This window comes from Benincasa hispida, chromosome 1, assembly GCF_009727055.1.
Source record: "Benincasa hispida cultivar B227 chromosome 1, ASM972705v1, whole genome shotgun sequence".
NCBI lineage: Eukaryota > Viridiplantae > Streptophyta > Magnoliopsida > Cucurbitales > Cucurbitaceae > Benincasa > Benincasa hispida.
In genome coordinates, this window is record NC_052349.1 from 64,569,188 (window position 1) to 64,587,234 (window position 18,047).

The following is an 18,047-nucleotide window of genomic DNA, read 5'->3' on the forward strand; positions in this document are numbered from 1 at the left end:
ATTTTTAAAAATTAAACTTATAAATACTATTTTCATTTAGTCGTATAAACTAAATTTTCTTATTAGTAATTCAAAAATTCAACCACAAATGACAATAATAACATTTGATACTTTAATCCTCAACCACCCACCAACCCCTAAACTATTAACTCCATATCTATATCTCAAACTCACATAGGAAGATATGACTTTCTTTGCACTCAATTTTTTATTTCAACAATTATTAAATCTATTGTATTATAAATTACCAAATTTAATTGGTTCTTAGATTTTTAAAAGGAAAAAAATACCAATCACAACAAATATAAGTGAAGTGCCAGTGGTTTGAATAAATATAACTTTCCAAACTAATAAATGAAATTATTCTCGACGATGTTAGATGTAGGCAATTATAGGCTATCATGTTTTTAAATTCCTACTTGGTAAATTATTATAATATCTTTTGTTTTTAACAATTAAATATAACAAAACCGACTCTCTTTAAAATGATTAATTTGCATTGTTGATAAGTATGCATCAAAAACATTTAAAAGAAAGGGTCTATTATTTATATATTTGCGTGGAAATAGAAAATCAATTTACTTGTATATATATACAATATTGCCATAATTTTAATAGCCTCCAAAAATATTTTTCACAATTAAAATATGAACTAGAGTGGTGGTTTGGTCAGATCAGATGTAGCTCTCAAACAGTTAAAAAACGAAAGATTTTCATTTTTCCTATCAAAAGAATGCACACTAAAGTGAAAATGGAACTTCAGGAAAAAAAAAAAAAAGACTAATTGTAATTATCAATGCCTTAAATTAGAAGCTTATATGCTATTATTAATGATGATTTACTTGACAAATTGAAGAAATAATTAAATTTCAAACAAAACAATAAATATAGGGCTAAAAGTCCCTGCCATTTGATGATGACATTATATGAAACCCTTCCTCATTATTTCTTGACATTTGAATTTTTATAATTATAATTATAATTAGATATATAAAAGCATAAATATATCGTTTTAATTAAAAAAAATATTAAGAATATAACATTTTTTAAGAGTAATTTCAAGTGTGATATTCCTTTACTAAAAAAATTATAATCACAACATTTTCTTTAACGAAAAAACTTGTTCATCGTTCTTTAATTTAATAAACACCTTACATTATTTTTTGAGTGATTTTTAAAAATAAAAAAATAAAGAAACTATTTACACAAAATAGCAAAATTTAATATTTTTCGATAGAAACTGATAGAGACGGATAGAAGTTTATCAATATTTTTTTTCAACTATTTCTGTAAATAGTTTGACATTTGTTCAATCTATAAAAATTTCCGCAAAATTTCTTCATAATTGACAATATCAAAAACAAAAAACAAGCATTCACTGCAAGTTAAAAGCCCAAAATTTCATTTTCAGAATTTCCTTCGTAATAATCACTTACATTATACGTGATGTATGGATATACACCAGATATGTTACACAATTACTTGAGAAAGAATATACTACTCCATTCTAGGCAATTATACAAAATTTGACCTCACAACTAACTGCTTTTCCTATATTCTAAACCGTTTAAACACAAGCAAAAGCTAAGAGTTAACAAAAACACTACCTCAATAAATAGTCTTCAGTTGAAGCATTTAATGGTAATTCACTCTGATGATTAAAGAAAAAAAAGCATTGAACTCCCATACGAAGTCTTATAGGTACTGCCGAAGGCTTTCACCACTCATAGACTCCATTTCCTTGAGAATATCTTGTGCAAGAGATTTAACAGAGAGCTCCACATCTTCAAGCAACTCGCCGAGGAAGGGGATGGTTTCGGGTAGAAGTACTAAATATTCTTCCTTCAAATTCTCCAGAAGGTACTTGACGATTCTTAGACCCAAAATTCGTGTACGAACTTTATCGCTTCTGGTTTGCATCAATACCTACAACAAGAGATTAAAGAGATGAAAATCAGTAAATTTCAAAAACTCAATTACCTTATAGCATGCAGAAACCTAAACAAAATTTGAATAGGGTGCAAAGACGCACACTTGGTAGTAGTGATATTGGGATTTGATTGTTTTGGGAGTGTATGCATTTTCTCCTCAGGTAGTATGTTTATACCAAACATTTAGGGGAAACTTTGCCAGTAGTTTTAAGGTCTTCATCGACTAAACCTTGCTATTCAGGATTTGGTTTTTGAAGCTAGTTCAGTTCATGTTATTCCACAATGGATTTCATAGTTTGGAATTTATTAGCACGTCATGTTCCTTTTCCAATTTGGGTAGGGTATTCTGGGGCAAAAAGTGTATTTTTAGATTGATTGGTGATTTAACATAGTATCAGAGAGGTCATATGTTCGAACCTCTATAATATCATTTACTCTACATTTAATTTTTGATTGTTGGAACTTCTACACATTTCCAAGCCCACAAAGTAAGAAAAAGTGTTCAAGTATTAATGTCCCGTCTCTGCATGCTAGGGCTTGATAAAGGAAACAGTGAAGGTTGAAAAAAAGCACCAAAACGAGGAACAAGTTCATGCTTCTAATTGTGGTCGACGCAACCAAGGAGACAAAAATATATTCAAATCAACTCCATCATATCAAAAACTGAATGCGTTGACTAAATATACCGTTTTGTTCGGAGGAACTGTGTAATACTTCCCAATTAAAACCATTTGATAGAAATTCCAAAATTTTTAAGTCGTTAAAAGCTACTTGCATATAAGTTTACAACAATTTAGTCGAAAAGTACTTTCATATTTGAACTGTGTTTGACATGCTCTTTTTTCAAGTGTTTTGGGATGACTAAAAGTACCATTTACAAAAATGGGTAAACATTTGGTTAAAATTTTAAAGCGCGTAAGATATACTAAGTTTCTTAACCGACCAAAGTCACTGTTTAAAAATTTTCAAAAGCAGATAAAAAGTAATAGTGCAAAGAAAGCATTTAACTAATTTTCTTTCCAAAATATTTATATGCTATGTGATTCATTTAAAAGAACTTTTTTTTTCCGAAAAGATATGTCAAACAACCTACTACAACTTAATACGATTTTACCTCATGATTCAAGTGTTTCCATAACGTGTCACTCCCAGCAGCCACAGCCATTTGACCAATGCAAATCACCAGAACATCATCAACCTCGTTTACAGATGGAACATTTGTGTCTGCGTCAAGCATTTCTGGTGGCTCAGACACCAACTGTGCAACTACGGGTTTGAGCAGAACCTGTAAAGAACACAACCAAAAATCATTAGTCAAGGTATAAACTAATAACAACCAGAGACCAAGGAGACAATCTAGACAGCTACATTAAGATTTTCCATATCAACTGCTGATTAGTAAACATTGCTTATGTTCGTCACAAGTGAGAGGGATGAGATCCATTAACCTGGAAATTTGAAGAGTCAAGGAATTTCGAACTCCCAGTATCATGGAGAAAGCACTTGTGCAATGATGATAGGATCAACGCTCTTAAATGCCAGCTTTTAAGTGATACCACTCCAGTTTCTTCTTTGCTATCACTACTCACGTGCACCTTAGCCTTCTTTCTTTTTTGTATTGAACCAGTATATCTTGCATCTCCTGAATTTGTAAGGTGGCGGACGCATCCATCTAGCAAGTGCTTGAAGTAGGGAACGAAAAGTGACCTAAATTGAATGGAAACAGCAACCAGCATCAATAGTAATTACCAGGGTATTTTGAATATAACACAACCCCTCATTCCCGTAAAAGACATAAAAGCTATAACCTCGAATAATAAAGAAAATTTGAATGATGTAGAACGAAAATCACAAACTATAATGGTAAAAAAAAGTTCCTATAAGAATTAGTATTGTTTCCTTGAGTGTTTCAGTAATCAATTAAAATGAGAATGGGAAAAAAAAATCATTCAGATAGTAAATGAGACCTAAATTTATCAATAGTTTTCCCATTAGATGGAAATCATAATTATCAATTGGGCTAATTTGGGTGTGGGACACAAAATAGAATGATTCTAGATAATAGTCACAAGCAAAAAGAATAATGTAATAGTAGAATGAATATGAAATAATTAAGGAATGAAGAAGGTATAGGTTACATTTCAAATTAGTACACGAAAATGTGATATTTGTGGCTATTTGATCTGTAAGCTTTCAAAATTATAAATAGCTTTAAATTTTTAAAATTGTTAAATTTACAGGTCTATTGAACACAATTAAAAGTTTAGAGTTACATTAGACACAAAATCAAATTTATATTCAACAAATCTAATAATTCCATTAACTTTCAAATTTGTCAAGGACATATCATATACAAAATTGAATATTTAGGGACATGCTATAACACGGATAAAAATGTTCATGGATATATTGATATATTAGTCGATATATCCGTAAATCGAAGGGTTCAATATCGATATTAATTATCCATGAATATCTCTAACATCTTTTATAAATGCTCGTAAAACATGAAAAAATGTTAACTACAGACTTAAACCTTCAAACAAAAATTTACTACAGTAGATAATTCAGAAGATCACGTAGATCTACAGAAACTACTTTATTAAACAAAACCATACATCAACACTAAACTAAAATTTTAAAAGGAGTCAACACATACCGATGTTTCTCAGCAAGTTTATTTACTAGGCCATAGAAAGATATAGCCCTGTCAATGCTTGTGCTTCCAGCCCTTGCACCATCTTCTAAATCCGAATCTGCCCACTCAACACTTCTAATGAATAAAGGCTTAAACATGCTTTCAGTAAGTTTAAGTGTCAGCAAACTCAGTGCACCAATAACACTATTTTCTGCAGCATCAACGTTTGTGACAGAAACAGGGTGCTGGCGACGTAAATCAAGCGCCTGCAAGCACAGGTCAAAAATCTGTGTGTGGTAAGCAGCAACAGATGGCCTATCCATTTTTCCAACAATGTTTGCTAGCAAGTCGAAGGTGATGATCACACTTGAATCTCCAGATTCAACAGCACGAGTAAAAAATTTCAACAAAGGTGGCAAAACGAGACGAACCTAGAAAAGATTCAGTTATTATCAGATAAATGAAACAAGAACAATCATTAGAGGAATGCCAATCAATGTGACAAACTAAAACACTTACAGGAATTTTCTCTGTCAGAAGTTTCCGTATTGAGTCAGCTTTCAGCTTCAACTTTAAATCTGATCCCCATACTAAGTTAGGATGAAGCACCAAAAGTTCTAAAATATCTCCAAGATAAGGATTTAGAAATCCACCGAGCTTCTCCACAACAGCCTCCAAAGTGACAGCAACAGAAAGCATAATAGATTCCTTCAAATCTGATGACTGGACTGACATTTCAGAACTGCATCTTGTATTCTCAACTACACAACTACGAGACACATTTATCACCTTCCCCATTATACTAGGTAACTCACTCAATGACCTTGGCCCTAGTACATAGATCAGTGTGCTGCATGTTCGAAGGCAGCTAGAAGACAGAGGTAAGTTGTTTGAAGTAATATATTTTACAATTGACGCTAGCCAAACACTGATAACTGAATGGTAAGAAGAAAATGCATTGGCAAGAATTTCTATAGCTGAAATTGCGGCTACTTTAAGAGAAGTATCAGAAGCATCAGTAGAATCATCAATTAAGTGAATAATTCTCAAAGATATACTGTCAAATAATTTGAGAAAATCATCATCCAGGTGAAGCCAGGGACTTCCCGAAAGTTTCTCTTTCTTTGCCCCCTTCTTTGACTTCACCCTACTGTGTCCTTTAACTGTTTCACATAAAAGGCTGAGAGCCTGCAGGAGGTTAAGATAATATGTGAAATTTATGAGCTACGCAATAAAGAAATGTTATATTAACACAATAAAACAAGCGAATAAGTTGGCATAACAGATCGAAGGAAAGCTAAGTCATGAAATGCACTTGGTACAAATCTACTTATTATCAGTGATTGTAGTAATTTATTATTTATCTGGGTTGAACCGCGTTGTGTTTTGGGTACTTTGGTGACACATACATTGCTCCTATGTAATTGACACATTCAAGCTACTCGATTACTTATAATTGGATTATCACCAATGCCACTGAATCCTAAAATAAATGGACGGATTACTTCAAAAAAAAAAGTTTTTTAAAAGAGAAAAAGAAAACACATTTCATCAAGATCAATGAAAGAATACAAAACATAACAGGATTAGTTCATGTACCTTTTTCCCAACATTTCTATTATTATGGCCAAGCAAATTAATGGTGCTTCTAAAGAAGGCTGAAGGATTCATAACCCTAGTGGCATTTCTCAAAATAGCGTTCAAATGCTCCTTTATTTGCTTCATGATAGCCACAGGTATACCAATTTCCTGGCTTCTTGTATCAACAAGTTGGACTAGGAAAACAACCTCCTCCAGTAGATCTCCAAGGATATTCTGCAAAAGAATATTTGCAAGTCATACAAACAAAGAAAAATTATACCCGCATAAAGTAGACTGTTAGTGAGTTCAAACAACATAACTCCAAAAACATAGCCTAAACAGCAAGCCCAAACATCAAACTTCATGTTTGTTTTTTTCTACGACAATTCTCCGCACTAATTCCTTGAACAAAAGATTTGTCAACTTTTTAGCTCTGTCCATTTTGATAGAAGGTCACTTGGAATTGTGAGGAATCATTCACCAAAGTTACAGAACATGAGTTAATATCAGTGCTTTTATATGTCTATGAATCAAATGGAATAACTTGAAATGAACTACTAATCTGGACTGATTGGAGACACAGATGAGAGGCAATGCTGAATTTCAGACAAATGAATTAGCCTACAATTTATATAATGCCAAATTGAAGACGTCAATACTTTAAAAGGAAATCCAACCCTATTAGACCTCCAATACAATATAAAAGATACCAAAAAACCAGTATTATGAGATTAAAAGGAATGACCAACAAATTTCGTTGGAGAGACCAACTGGGTAACTTGCTTCATATTTTACACCTACTGTCCAATGATGCAAAGAAATATATACCATGAGGGATGCATTCCAACAAGTCTGTATTTATGAAACCTAAAGTGTTGCAATTCGTGTATTGATTGTTCAATAAAAGGAGTTATAGATACCCTTACTTCTATATCCTATATTTCATGATTTTTGGGTTTCTGTAACCCAAAGTGGTAGGTTCCACAAGCTATGGTTTAGTAGCCCATGGGATAAGCAACCTTATAGCTAGTGTTAAGCAAACTTTCACACGACAAGTTCAAAAAGTCAAGTTCTTTTTTTATATAGAAAAAAATGGTTTTTTATTGAGAAAGAATGAAAGAATACAAGAGCATACAAAAAGCCCAGCCCACAAAAAGGAAAATCCAACTAAAGAAAGTTACTCCAACTATACCAAATAGTAACTAAAGAATAATCCCACCAAACAAGGCTCATGATGATCCCAAGTTATTAAAGTCTAGCCTGAGTCAAAGACCCCTTAAACATACTTGGTGCTACTTCTATAATAAGTTAGTTGGCTTGTGAGTTAAAGAGATGTACCTGCCAACTAACAATCATTGGCTACCTTATTTTGTACAAGTAAGAGATCAAAATTAGATGGAGGATCAAATTAAGTGAAGGAAAAGTGTCAAGTGAATTGTATCATTGAGATGGCAAAGAAAAGTACAGTATGTTATACATGTTAGATTCATTATGTGATAAGCAGAGTGCTAATATTAGAATGCAGAAGCTAGGCGTATACAAGATTAGTGGTAGACATGAGTGTATGAGGAGAAAGATAAAAGAATGTGGTTACTAAAATTTTCAACCTGTATGTCATCCGAGTTTTCAGGTGATGCTAATCCAAAAGCAAATTCTGGACCTTGTAATTTGTCTAAACAAAATTTTGTTGCCAGAAGTAACTTCTTTAGTGATTCCACACAAAAGTTATCTAGACCAATGTGCTTAAACATCGAAGCAAGAGCATGAAGCCAAGTTGCACATGAATACTTCTCACAAATATGCAATGCAAACCCATACTCCCTTTCCCTGTGTACAATGGACATGAAACCATCCAGACCGTGCAAATCTTCAAAGGAAGGTAATTTCGAAACCAGTGACTGAAAAAGACACAAAAGCACCGCAGCCAAGCCATCCCATTCCCCCACAATCCTGCACAAAAGGCTGGTCAAATAGAGTGGTAAAAAATTTAAAAGCAAATTAATGGGAAAATCTAATAATAAAAGAGTACCTTAATAAGTATTGGAATATTTTTACCATTCTATCTTCGACAATCTCAGGCAGTATGCTAATGAAAGTCTGAAATACAAACCGGCATCAGCACACAGCTAAAAGGAAGCACACCTCTAATCATAAAGATAGACATGCATGGCAAGGTCAAGAATTACCTGAAGCAATTTATCCATGTTCTCAGTTTTTGACAGCCAACATGGAACAACAGCAGCAATTAGATCCTCAAGTACACGCTCTGAATGGATATCAACCTACAGATAGATAACAAAAATATAATGTCTGACCAGGAAATCACCTAGAAAGCTAATCATATGTTCTTCTCCACATAAAGCGTGTACTTGTCAAAAGAACTTTTAGAAATTTAAAAAAGACGATCCATAAAAAATAATCAGAGTTCTTTTTTTCTTTATAGTGAGGATATCAGCATTATGTTCATGGTCTACCTCACTAATCCTTGAAAGGATTTCATCCAAGGCCAATCAATCACAAATCATCCAAACCTCAAACCCAAAGCAAAAGCTAACTCATTAATACACAACCACCGACCACAGTGGCTGTAGATGACTAGATGGTTATCCTAAAAATAAACATATTTTAGGAAATACCAAAAATAAAAACCTTTTTAATAAGAAATACCCTCAGGATTACAGATTCTTCACCTGTCTGACAGCAGATTCGCCAATGAGAGAAAGAATATCCAACATATGCTCCACAAGTTTTTCCGGGATAACTTTTGACACAAAGGAAATTAATGAGTACACATGGTTACGGGTAACTCCATCCTTAGATAAATGAGCACAATCAACCAACAATTTGATATCAATTTCTTTTCTCCACTGAACCTGCAATAAAAATTAAAAAAACAACAACAACAACAATAACAAACCAGTGACACAAAGTGAGTAAACAAATTTGCAGATATAACTACAGACTACTAAAATTTATATGCACCTTTTTTGAGGTAGCAGTCACTGCTGATGAACATATATCTTCAAGAATTATTAAGATTGTCTGCCTTATGTAGCCTATTACACCAGACGTGCCCTGAGAAACGCCAGATACTGCATGGTTTGAGTGCTCATCAAGTGCAAGAGTAGCATTAACCCAATCCTCTGAAAAAACTTTTCCAAGCAACATAAACAGTTGCCCTATAAGGGATTGCCTACAATAGATAATCATGAATATTAATATTGTAAGGGAATATCTAATAAGTATTCATCCTCTTTACTTCAAGATGGCAGTAAGCAGAGATACTACAACAAAAAAAACATGACTTTAGAAAGTTTGAAAAAACCTGTTAGCTATGTCTTTCTTCAAGAGCAAAATATCAAGAACAGAGCTTAATAAAGAGAGTGAGTTCTCTTTTCTCCAAATCGTATCATAGGGCGAGCTGGATGTATGGTACTCGATAGACCTCTTTTTCTTCCTATCTACCACACTGCCAACAAAACCTTCACATTTCAACATGTAACCCAGCATCTGGCTGATGGTGGAGGAAGTAATCTACAGTATTAGATTTGAAACAATGTTAGGTTTTCTATAGTGTAGTACCACAATGTTGCATCTGAAATATGTGTCTAAAAAGTACTGTAAGATTGATAAATCAGAAAAAAAAATGATGAACAAATAAATTAGGTTCTCATCCTGTTTGCCTAGATGCACAACTTGTAGATTGCAATTTTTTGAAGTACATGCCAAATTCATCTGGTCTTACTAAAATAAACACAGCTCAACTGGTAGGCATAGTGCTTGTGATATGAACCTTGAAGTCTTCTCCCGCCCCACATATTGTTAAAAAAAAAACAGGAAAAAGAAAGGAAAAGAAAAACATCTAGTCTTACCTTGACTCCTTAACATTGAAGTACGAATAAAAACAAAGATTCAGTACCACCACAGATGAAAAGAGTAAACAGTACAAATTATAACAAAATGTTGGAAGGTCACATCGACATTTTTTTTAATGAAAAAACTTGACTTTCATTGAGTAAAAATGAAAAAATACACAGGTTTACAGAAAAAGATGAGGCCACAAAAAGGAGCCAAACTACAATGAAGGACTCAAGTGAAAGAAATACGACTAATAGGAACTAGGTACTTTACTTTATCTCTCTATTTTTGTTTTTAAGAGATTAAGCAATGAAATGATAATAAAATGCAGGAAGAAAAAGACAACTGAAAACACTAACTGATGCAAGTTTTATATTCCAACAAATAACAAAATAAATTAAAAATAAAAGGTGACTTAACTTTTCTAATCAGCAAACTGTTACCGAATTATTCTATCATGTAGTCTTAATTCAAATCAACCACGCAGAATGACTAATGAGCAAATCATCTAGAAGGGGAAAATGATCATTTAAGATGCAACAATGGAATTTAAGGACAGGTCATGGCATCATGCTGAATGCCATCACCAAAAGAGACAACAAATTAAAATATACAGTAACTAACACGTATGCGCATAAGGGCTTCTCGGGTGGCAGTTTGCACATTATTGTTGGCATCTCGAAATAGCAAAACTAATTTGGAAAATAGAAATTCCTGCATAAAAAGCAAAAATATAGAAAAACCTTAGTTAGCAGCTGAAGGAAAGTAGAATCATTGGTTTCTACAATTAAAAACAAAAAGGAAGAAGAAGAAGAAGAAGAAGAAGAAGAAGAAAACAACTCTCAATTCCATTCTAAATAACTTTCATCAGTTATTACTGTCAACCCAACGATTTGATGCAGAAATGCTTATTCATATAAAATTTTTGGATGCATCTATATCCCAGAAAGAAGAATGTGAAAACACAAGGGATCTTGACAAACCGTGATTAAACAAAGAAGAACCCACCTAGTCGTAAGCTTGTTTGAAAATATATAGAAAGATACATCATCGGAGCACCATACTAGCCTAACATTTGGACAAGACTGGTTTTAAGAAAACACAATAATCACATCCCCTCTGTCCAATCAGCTTGTGGACCAGGTTATTACTATTAATGATAAACCCAGGCTAATAATCTTTGAAATCCTCCCAAAAGAATTCTCTCTCAACAAACAAAGACTTCCGTTATAAATGATTATATACAATTAAAAGATTAAATGCATTAAAAGGAATAGATAATGGTATCAAGGAAGACAAAGGTCAAGAGGCAAGGACAAATGTCTCGACTCTAGTCATATCTCCTGCTCATGGGACACTACTCTTTTTATTTTCAATTGTTTCGTTCTCATTTTTATGCTGAAAAAGAGTTTGATTATTATACTAAAAAGTATTCACAAGGCCATAGTCTTGGTTTCAAGAAAGACTATGCGTCTGATGATTTTACCATTAACCACGAAATGAACTCTTTTTTAATTATAAGATATCTATCTTGTGATGAAATGTTCAGTTACTAAAGTTTGTGAGGTTATCTAGAGTTCCAAGAGTTATCCTTTTATTTTTAAACAGTCTTGTATCCAATTCTTTAAGTTCTAAGCTTGTACTGTCCACGTTCTTTAAATTCTTCATGCTGTAATCTTTAGTAGAAAAGTACTGTTTTAAATAGGTTGTTACAAGAGCTTAGTATTTAAGCTAAAGTCTTCTCTTCATTCAATAGATTTTTGAAGCATTTTTCAGAATTGAGTTTTTCTCTCATCTTGTTACACCAAAATTGGTATAGAATCTATGGCCAAAAGAATAGCTGAATTACACAAAGAAGTAAAATAACATTTGGAGAAGATGATGAACAAATACAAAACAGATGCAGACAAACATAGGAGATACAAAGAATTCAAAGAAGGCGACTTAGTGATGATCCATCTCCGCAAGAATTGATTCCCTGTAGGCACCTACAACAAGCTTCAACCAAGGAAGTTAGGTCCTTTCCAAGTCTTAAAGAAATATGGAGATAACGCCTACAAAGTTGAGCTACCAGAAGATCTTCATATCAGTCCTATCTTCAACGTGGCTAATCTAACAGAATATTTTCCATCGAACCGGCTCAATCTTTCAGCCTAAACTCGAGGACGAGTTTCCTTTCACTTACACAGGAGGAATTTGATGTAATCTAGGGTTCCAAGAGTTTTCCTTTTATTTTTAAACAGCCTTGTATCCATTTCTTTAAGTTCTAAGCTTGTACTGTCCAAGTTCTTTAAACTCTTCATGCTGTAATCTTTAGAAGAAAAGTTACCGTTGGTAACTGTTTTGAATAGGTTGTTACAAGAGTTTTAGTTTTTAAGCTAAACTCTTCTCTTCATTCAACAGATTTTTTAAGCATTTTCCATAACTGAGTTTTGCCCTCATCTTGTTACACCAGTTTGTGTAAATTTTCCCACCAAGATAGTGTTTGACGGTGCTTGTACCTTAATCTACGTTAAAAAGAAATATAACCTGCAATTGTTCCAAAAGAACGTGCAATTTCTTTTAATCAAAGGATAAACTCTCATATGCATATCAATTGCAAGTACTAGATTCCTAACATATAAAAGCATGTCAGTTGCATAAGGTAATCCAAAACATTTAGATTAACCAGAGATAAAACAGTTCACACAATTAAATATCAACTCAAGTTGAGAGATGAAGATAACCTGCATTTCATTCTTCATCATGCCATAAATTTGATCATTCAACTTTTGCAAGATAGCTAAAAGAGGACGTATAATTGCATCTTCAGTTGGAGTGCTACCATTTAACTGGGAAGTACACGATCAACCAACCACTTTAATATGGTAAAATCTCAATTCCCCCCCCCCCATCCCCCCCCCAAAAAAAAAAAGGAAAGGAAAAGGAAACAGAGAAAAAGAACTGAATCTTAAGTCCTAAAAGGTTTCTTACTTGCAGTGCCTTCAACAAATAATCTTCAGAAATGTGCCAGTCGAAAGAAGATGGTGTAGCACAACACTAGAATGGCCAGGAAATTTCTCGTTAATCCAATTGTCATATGAAAGTAGCAGACATTGCCAATATAAGTATTTAGGGCACCGGTCAACGCACCTCAAGCAGAAGACATAAGATGGAAACTTCAATGGATGACAAGTTATGAATGGATCTGTCTAGTGCAAGATGATATCTATTGCGTCTTTCCAAAAGAAGAGATAACAGAGCTTCAACTTCCTTAACATTTAGAATAGCATTTCCCATTGATTTGAATAGAGAAAGAATCCTCAGCTGGAAAATAATGGCATCCAAGTCTTAAAATTCCAAACATTAAAATAACTGGGGGAAAACATAAGGTAAAACTACAAACATCCTACATGTCTATGAAGACCCAAATATAATGAGGAAAAAAAAAAAAAAACAGAGAGAAAAGAAAAGAGGTCAAGTAGGCCAAACCTTCCCATAATCAGAAAGCTGTAAAGCATAACCCAAAATGAAAGCCAGAATCATCTCTTTTGTAGCTTTATCAAACCTGGAGATATTACGATTAGTTAGCTGAGTGACAACCAACAAATCAACATGAGAACATTTTAGTGAAGAAAAATTCACTAGTCTTAAAAAAACAAACAATTTGTCTAGTCACGAGGGATGAATCTGTGTGTAGAAAGTCAAGCTAAATTATGCAGCTATGAATTATAGAATAAGACTATTTTCTTGTATCTTGAATTTATTCTTTCCATATAGCTTTGGATTGATATCTTGATTTCAGCACATTGATTGATAATCTTCTTGTATATATTGAGCCTTTCTTAATCACTCTAAGAATAAGAGAATATATTTTCCTATATTGAGCCTCACTTTGCAAGTCAAAAAAGCTTTTCTAAGAACCAAAAACATCACATTACCTAAATCCATTACTACATTATACAAAGACGCCTTGACCCATCTTTGTAGGAGCTAAAAGAGCCGGGACAGCACAAGGGCTTAAGCTGGGTAGTATGTGCTGTTTTTCCAAAAGGTTTCGAGTAATATCATAGAGAGCTTGGTATTCTACAGGGATCGTTCTATAATGAGGTAAATATGGTAATGATGATGTTGGAATGAGATCGAAGTCATGTTGTATGTCTCTAAAAGGCGGTAACCATCCCGAATCTTATTGAGGGAAATTTGTTCAACAACTCACTTACTCTGCTGTCTACCGTGGTGGGAGAAGGGCTTCCGATTGGTCTTGGACAAGTATAGCTAAGGTAAACTTTTTCACATATGTAAGTGTCACAGGGTCAATTCCAAGGTATAATATTTTGCCCATTTACCCCAAGCGGACTAAGGATACTCTCCTTAGCCAGCCTTCTCCTTTTCCAAAATGGTCATTCATGTAGGTTATTTGTGGAATTGAACACTCTTAACGATGTCACCATAGTCATGACTCTCGCCACGCCACTCACAAGATCCATGTGCCCCGTGTGCATGAGTAAGGATTGCCGCCAATGTGCATCTCAATTCACTACAAACAATAAGCACATTAGTAGAATGGACACTAGTCAACTTATTGGAAAACTCACTCCCAACTTTTCCATTACAACATGAATAAGGAATATATACAGCCTAGTGGCACGTGCCATAAAACTCATGACATGCCAATTTTACAAAACCGGCGTTGGAACCCTCCATCAAAACTCCACTTTGATGGATTACAACATGGCCCCAACTTGATTCCCTCGAGCTTGCAAGGAAAGCACTTCCTCCCAAGGAATGTCCCCCAAGGAATGATCCTCTCTACGGATCAAGGATTTCTCCCCACAAAGGAATACAAGAGATCCCTTCCAAAAGGAATGAATGCCTTGGACAATCCCCAAGGTCCTCCTTTTATAGATGTGGAAGTGAGTAATTGTAGGAAAGAATTGTGGGAAGTGGCCTTAGTGGGAGTGCAAACCGCGAACTCCCCTTAATTATAGGGCCACTCACCATGACTAATAAATTTCCCATTTATTTTAAGGTAATTACTTAGTTCATGTCCACAACCAAATAGCCTTCCACATGTTGGGGCTTATTTTTCTCACCATGACCTACATAATCGACCACCACTACTACACTTTCACGTTTTTAGGAACAACCACCATGATCTAGTTGCCCACCCATGATCATGAATGTCCACAAATCTTGCCTACAAACTCGCTAGCCACTCTCATGTTCCATGCTAGTCTCAACTAGCCTCCAATCATCCTTCTCAGCTTAGACAATGATCTATTATTAAGTGCCTCTCAAAACACCTTCCACGTGTCATGCATACAGGCTATGTAGCTAAGAGAATGATGGACATCACTTCCCTTTCCCCTTGTTTGAAATGCAAGGATTTGGGATGATTTCAAATCATAACTAATTTGAAATCATCTATCGTGTTTGGATAGCTTAAAGTAGTAAAGGATTTGAGATCAATTAAGATCTCTAAAAAAAATCGTCCCAAAACCATCGAATTTAGGTGGATTTTAAACTAAAAAATAATTCTTTCCAATTTTACCTCACATAATCTTTTTTATATTACATTAACTAAAACCCATAAGATCTTTTTTATACTACTATAATTAAAACCCTTCAAGATCTTTTTCATAGATCTTTTTTATACTACGATAACTAAAAACCCTCCCAACCTTCCTACGTTACATCATTTTTGTTTCAGTTCTTCTTCCAGTTTCTCTACATTATTTCACCATGTTAGCTTCTAGTTTGTTTTTTTCATATTTGGTTTTTTACTTTGTTAATTGTCGTTCCCTTTACTTATTTTCTTTTGTTGATTTTTCATTTGACCATGATTATGACATTTGTAATTTTTTATTCAATAAGTTAATTTATTTTGATTAAATAATATGTTCTTCAAATTGTATGCAATTAATATTGTTATTTGTTATAAAAGTAATTTATAATAATTAATATAATTCCCTGCAACATATAAGGGCAAAAAAGTAAAATGTCATACTTTCTTTTCATTTCCCGTGGGAATCCAAACAAGAAATTTTAATTTAAATGTTTTCAAATCAATTAGGTTCCAAACACACATAATAATTGAAACCATTTCCTGCATTTAAAATCCTGTCATTTGAAATCATTTCTGTCTAAATCCTAACGCCAAACAAAGCATTCGTCTCGAACTAAGCTTGCCTCGACACTTTGGGCACATGTCTTGGCTAACCTAAAGTCAGCCCTGAGTGTGCTCTTCGCCCCCTCAGACTGCCTACCATGTCATATGCTTTGAGATTCAGGGGTTTGGCACCAAGCCTCTTTGGATTAGAGCAAACTAGGATATCTTGATTAAATCCTTAATTGATTAGGATTGGGATTAGCTTTCTTGATTGATTAGGATTATGATTAGTTCCCTTGGTTATTTAAGATTAGGATTGGTTACTTTGATTAATTAGGATTAGGATTAGTTTGCTTTACAATTCTCTATAAATAGAAGAATTGTCTTCTCATATTGATAATTTTTAATTCATAATAAAGACTTTGATTTGATTCTTGGAGAGAATTCTCCTTTTTATCACTTTAGGCTACATCAATTTGGTAACAGAGCAGCTATCTAGGTCAATGTTGACTGCCGTCAGAGAAAAACTGGAAAATTCTTGGCAACACTGATCACAAGAGGGAGCTTCATGAGTTGTGCTTGTCGTTAAACAGCACACATTTAATTTGGGGAACCCTTTAAATTCAAGAAAAAAAGAAGAAGAAACCAGAGTCTTTTTAAAAGATTTTGCAAGAATGGACTACTAGATCAAGAAGACGCCGCCAAAGAGAAAATACAGCAGTTGGTATAGGCAAGAAAATCAAATTTACTCCCAAAAACAATGTTGGAATTCTAAATCAAGAAGAAAATTTCCAACACAACGATTTCGCCCATGCCCAATTTTCTCAAAGAACTTATCATTATCCACAATGGAAATTTGATTGTAGCAATTCCGATGAAGATTACAAAGTAGTTTGGGACAGAATCACAAGGCGACATTGTCAACAAAGAGCACGATGATCCAATCAAACCAGTTTTTCAAGAAATTGACATAAGAATTGGGAGTTCGATAATTCAAAAGACGATTTAGAGTGTGAAAAAAAATTATTATGACCAACATCAAAGAACACCCATGCATCATCTCAACATGGAGGTCGAAACATTTTTAAGAAAACTAATCTCAATCCTAATCAATTGAGGATTTAACCAAGATATCCTAATTTACTCTAATCCTATCACAGTTGAAGCTCACAGGTGAAATTCAAGCAAGCCAACTTCGGAGGGAAGACCAATTGCACGAAGAAGAAGAAAAAGAAAAACGTGTGACGAAGAAGGAGAAGAAAAAGAGACGAATAAAACAGATTCAAACGAAAATAAAGATGAACGTGACATGATCGAAGACAAAGGTGAATCAAACCTATTGTTAAATAAAGTTACAGTAGTCAAGGAGGGAGAAGAATCAATCGACCAAACATTTTGTGTTATAGCATGTAATGAAGAGGATGAAAACATGTTCGTAGGGAAAAGTCGTGTGATTATTTTCAACCCATTACTCACACGACCCGAACCAAAGATTTTAAGGTTCCGATACAAATTCATCAGCGTTGCAAAGGAAGAGAAGAACGAAGAAACGTGTCTTGTTGCGTGCAAAGACAAAGAAGTCGAGAGGAAGACATTGGAACCTCTGATCTCACCAGCGTGATGAATCTTTTTGCCCAAACCCCACACAACCCAATCTCTAACCAGTTCCCTTCATTTTGGCCCCATAATCCACACAAACTGGCCCAACTTTGGGTATCTTCATTTTTTCCTCAAACCAATCAAGTCCAAATACAAACCAACCAAGTCCAAATTTTTTTACAGAATTAACTCAACTCATCTTCAACATTGTTCAACTGGTCAGTTTTTTCCTCAAGCCACACTCTTGTATCCAATCGGCTTGGAAGATGAATTTCTTATTTTTCAACGTATTTTGAAGTCAAGGATGCTTATTTTTATTTTATTTTATTTTTTGTAATCTTCATTTTTT

General features: G+C 34.0%; 1 protein-coding gene across 1 annotated transcript in view; it reads right to left on the minus strand.

Annotated features, from left to right (window-relative positions):
- Positions 1 to 1,379: 1,379 nt before the first annotated feature.
- LOC120085169 (uncharacterized protein At3g06530) overlaps positions 1,380 to 18,047 on the minus strand; it is a 37,569-nt gene continuing 20,901 nt past the window's right edge. Inside the window, exons 23-39 of the mRNA XM_039041056.1 lie at positions 13,480 to 13,555; positions 13,141 to 13,314; positions 12,982 to 13,047; positions 12,735 to 12,839; positions 10,633 to 10,722; positions 9,476 to 9,684; positions 9,133 to 9,343; positions 8,841 to 9,023; positions 8,337 to 8,432; positions 8,180 to 8,247; positions 7,758 to 8,100; positions 6,169 to 6,384; positions 5,089 to 5,757; positions 4,591 to 5,000; positions 3,380 to 3,638; positions 3,046 to 3,216; positions 1,380 to 1,926 (exon numbers count right to left, since the gene is read on the minus strand). Coding sequence (XP_038896984.1) covers positions 1,696 to 1,926; positions 3,046 to 3,216; positions 3,380 to 3,638; positions 4,591 to 5,000; positions 5,089 to 5,757; positions 6,169 to 6,384; positions 7,758 to 8,100; positions 8,180 to 8,247; positions 8,337 to 8,432; positions 8,841 to 9,023; positions 9,133 to 9,343; positions 9,476 to 9,684; positions 10,633 to 10,722; positions 12,735 to 12,839; positions 12,982 to 13,047; positions 13,141 to 13,314; positions 13,480 to 13,555 — 3,577 coding nt within the window. The 3' untranslated portion in view covers positions 1,380 to 1,695. The remainder of the gene's footprint in view (positions 1,927 to 3,045; positions 3,217 to 3,379; positions 3,639 to 4,590; positions 5,001 to 5,088; positions 5,758 to 6,168; positions 6,385 to 7,757; positions 8,101 to 8,179; positions 8,248 to 8,336; positions 8,433 to 8,840; positions 9,024 to 9,132; positions 9,344 to 9,475; positions 9,685 to 10,632; positions 10,723 to 12,734; positions 12,840 to 12,981; positions 13,048 to 13,140; positions 13,315 to 13,479; positions 13,556 to 18,047) is intronic.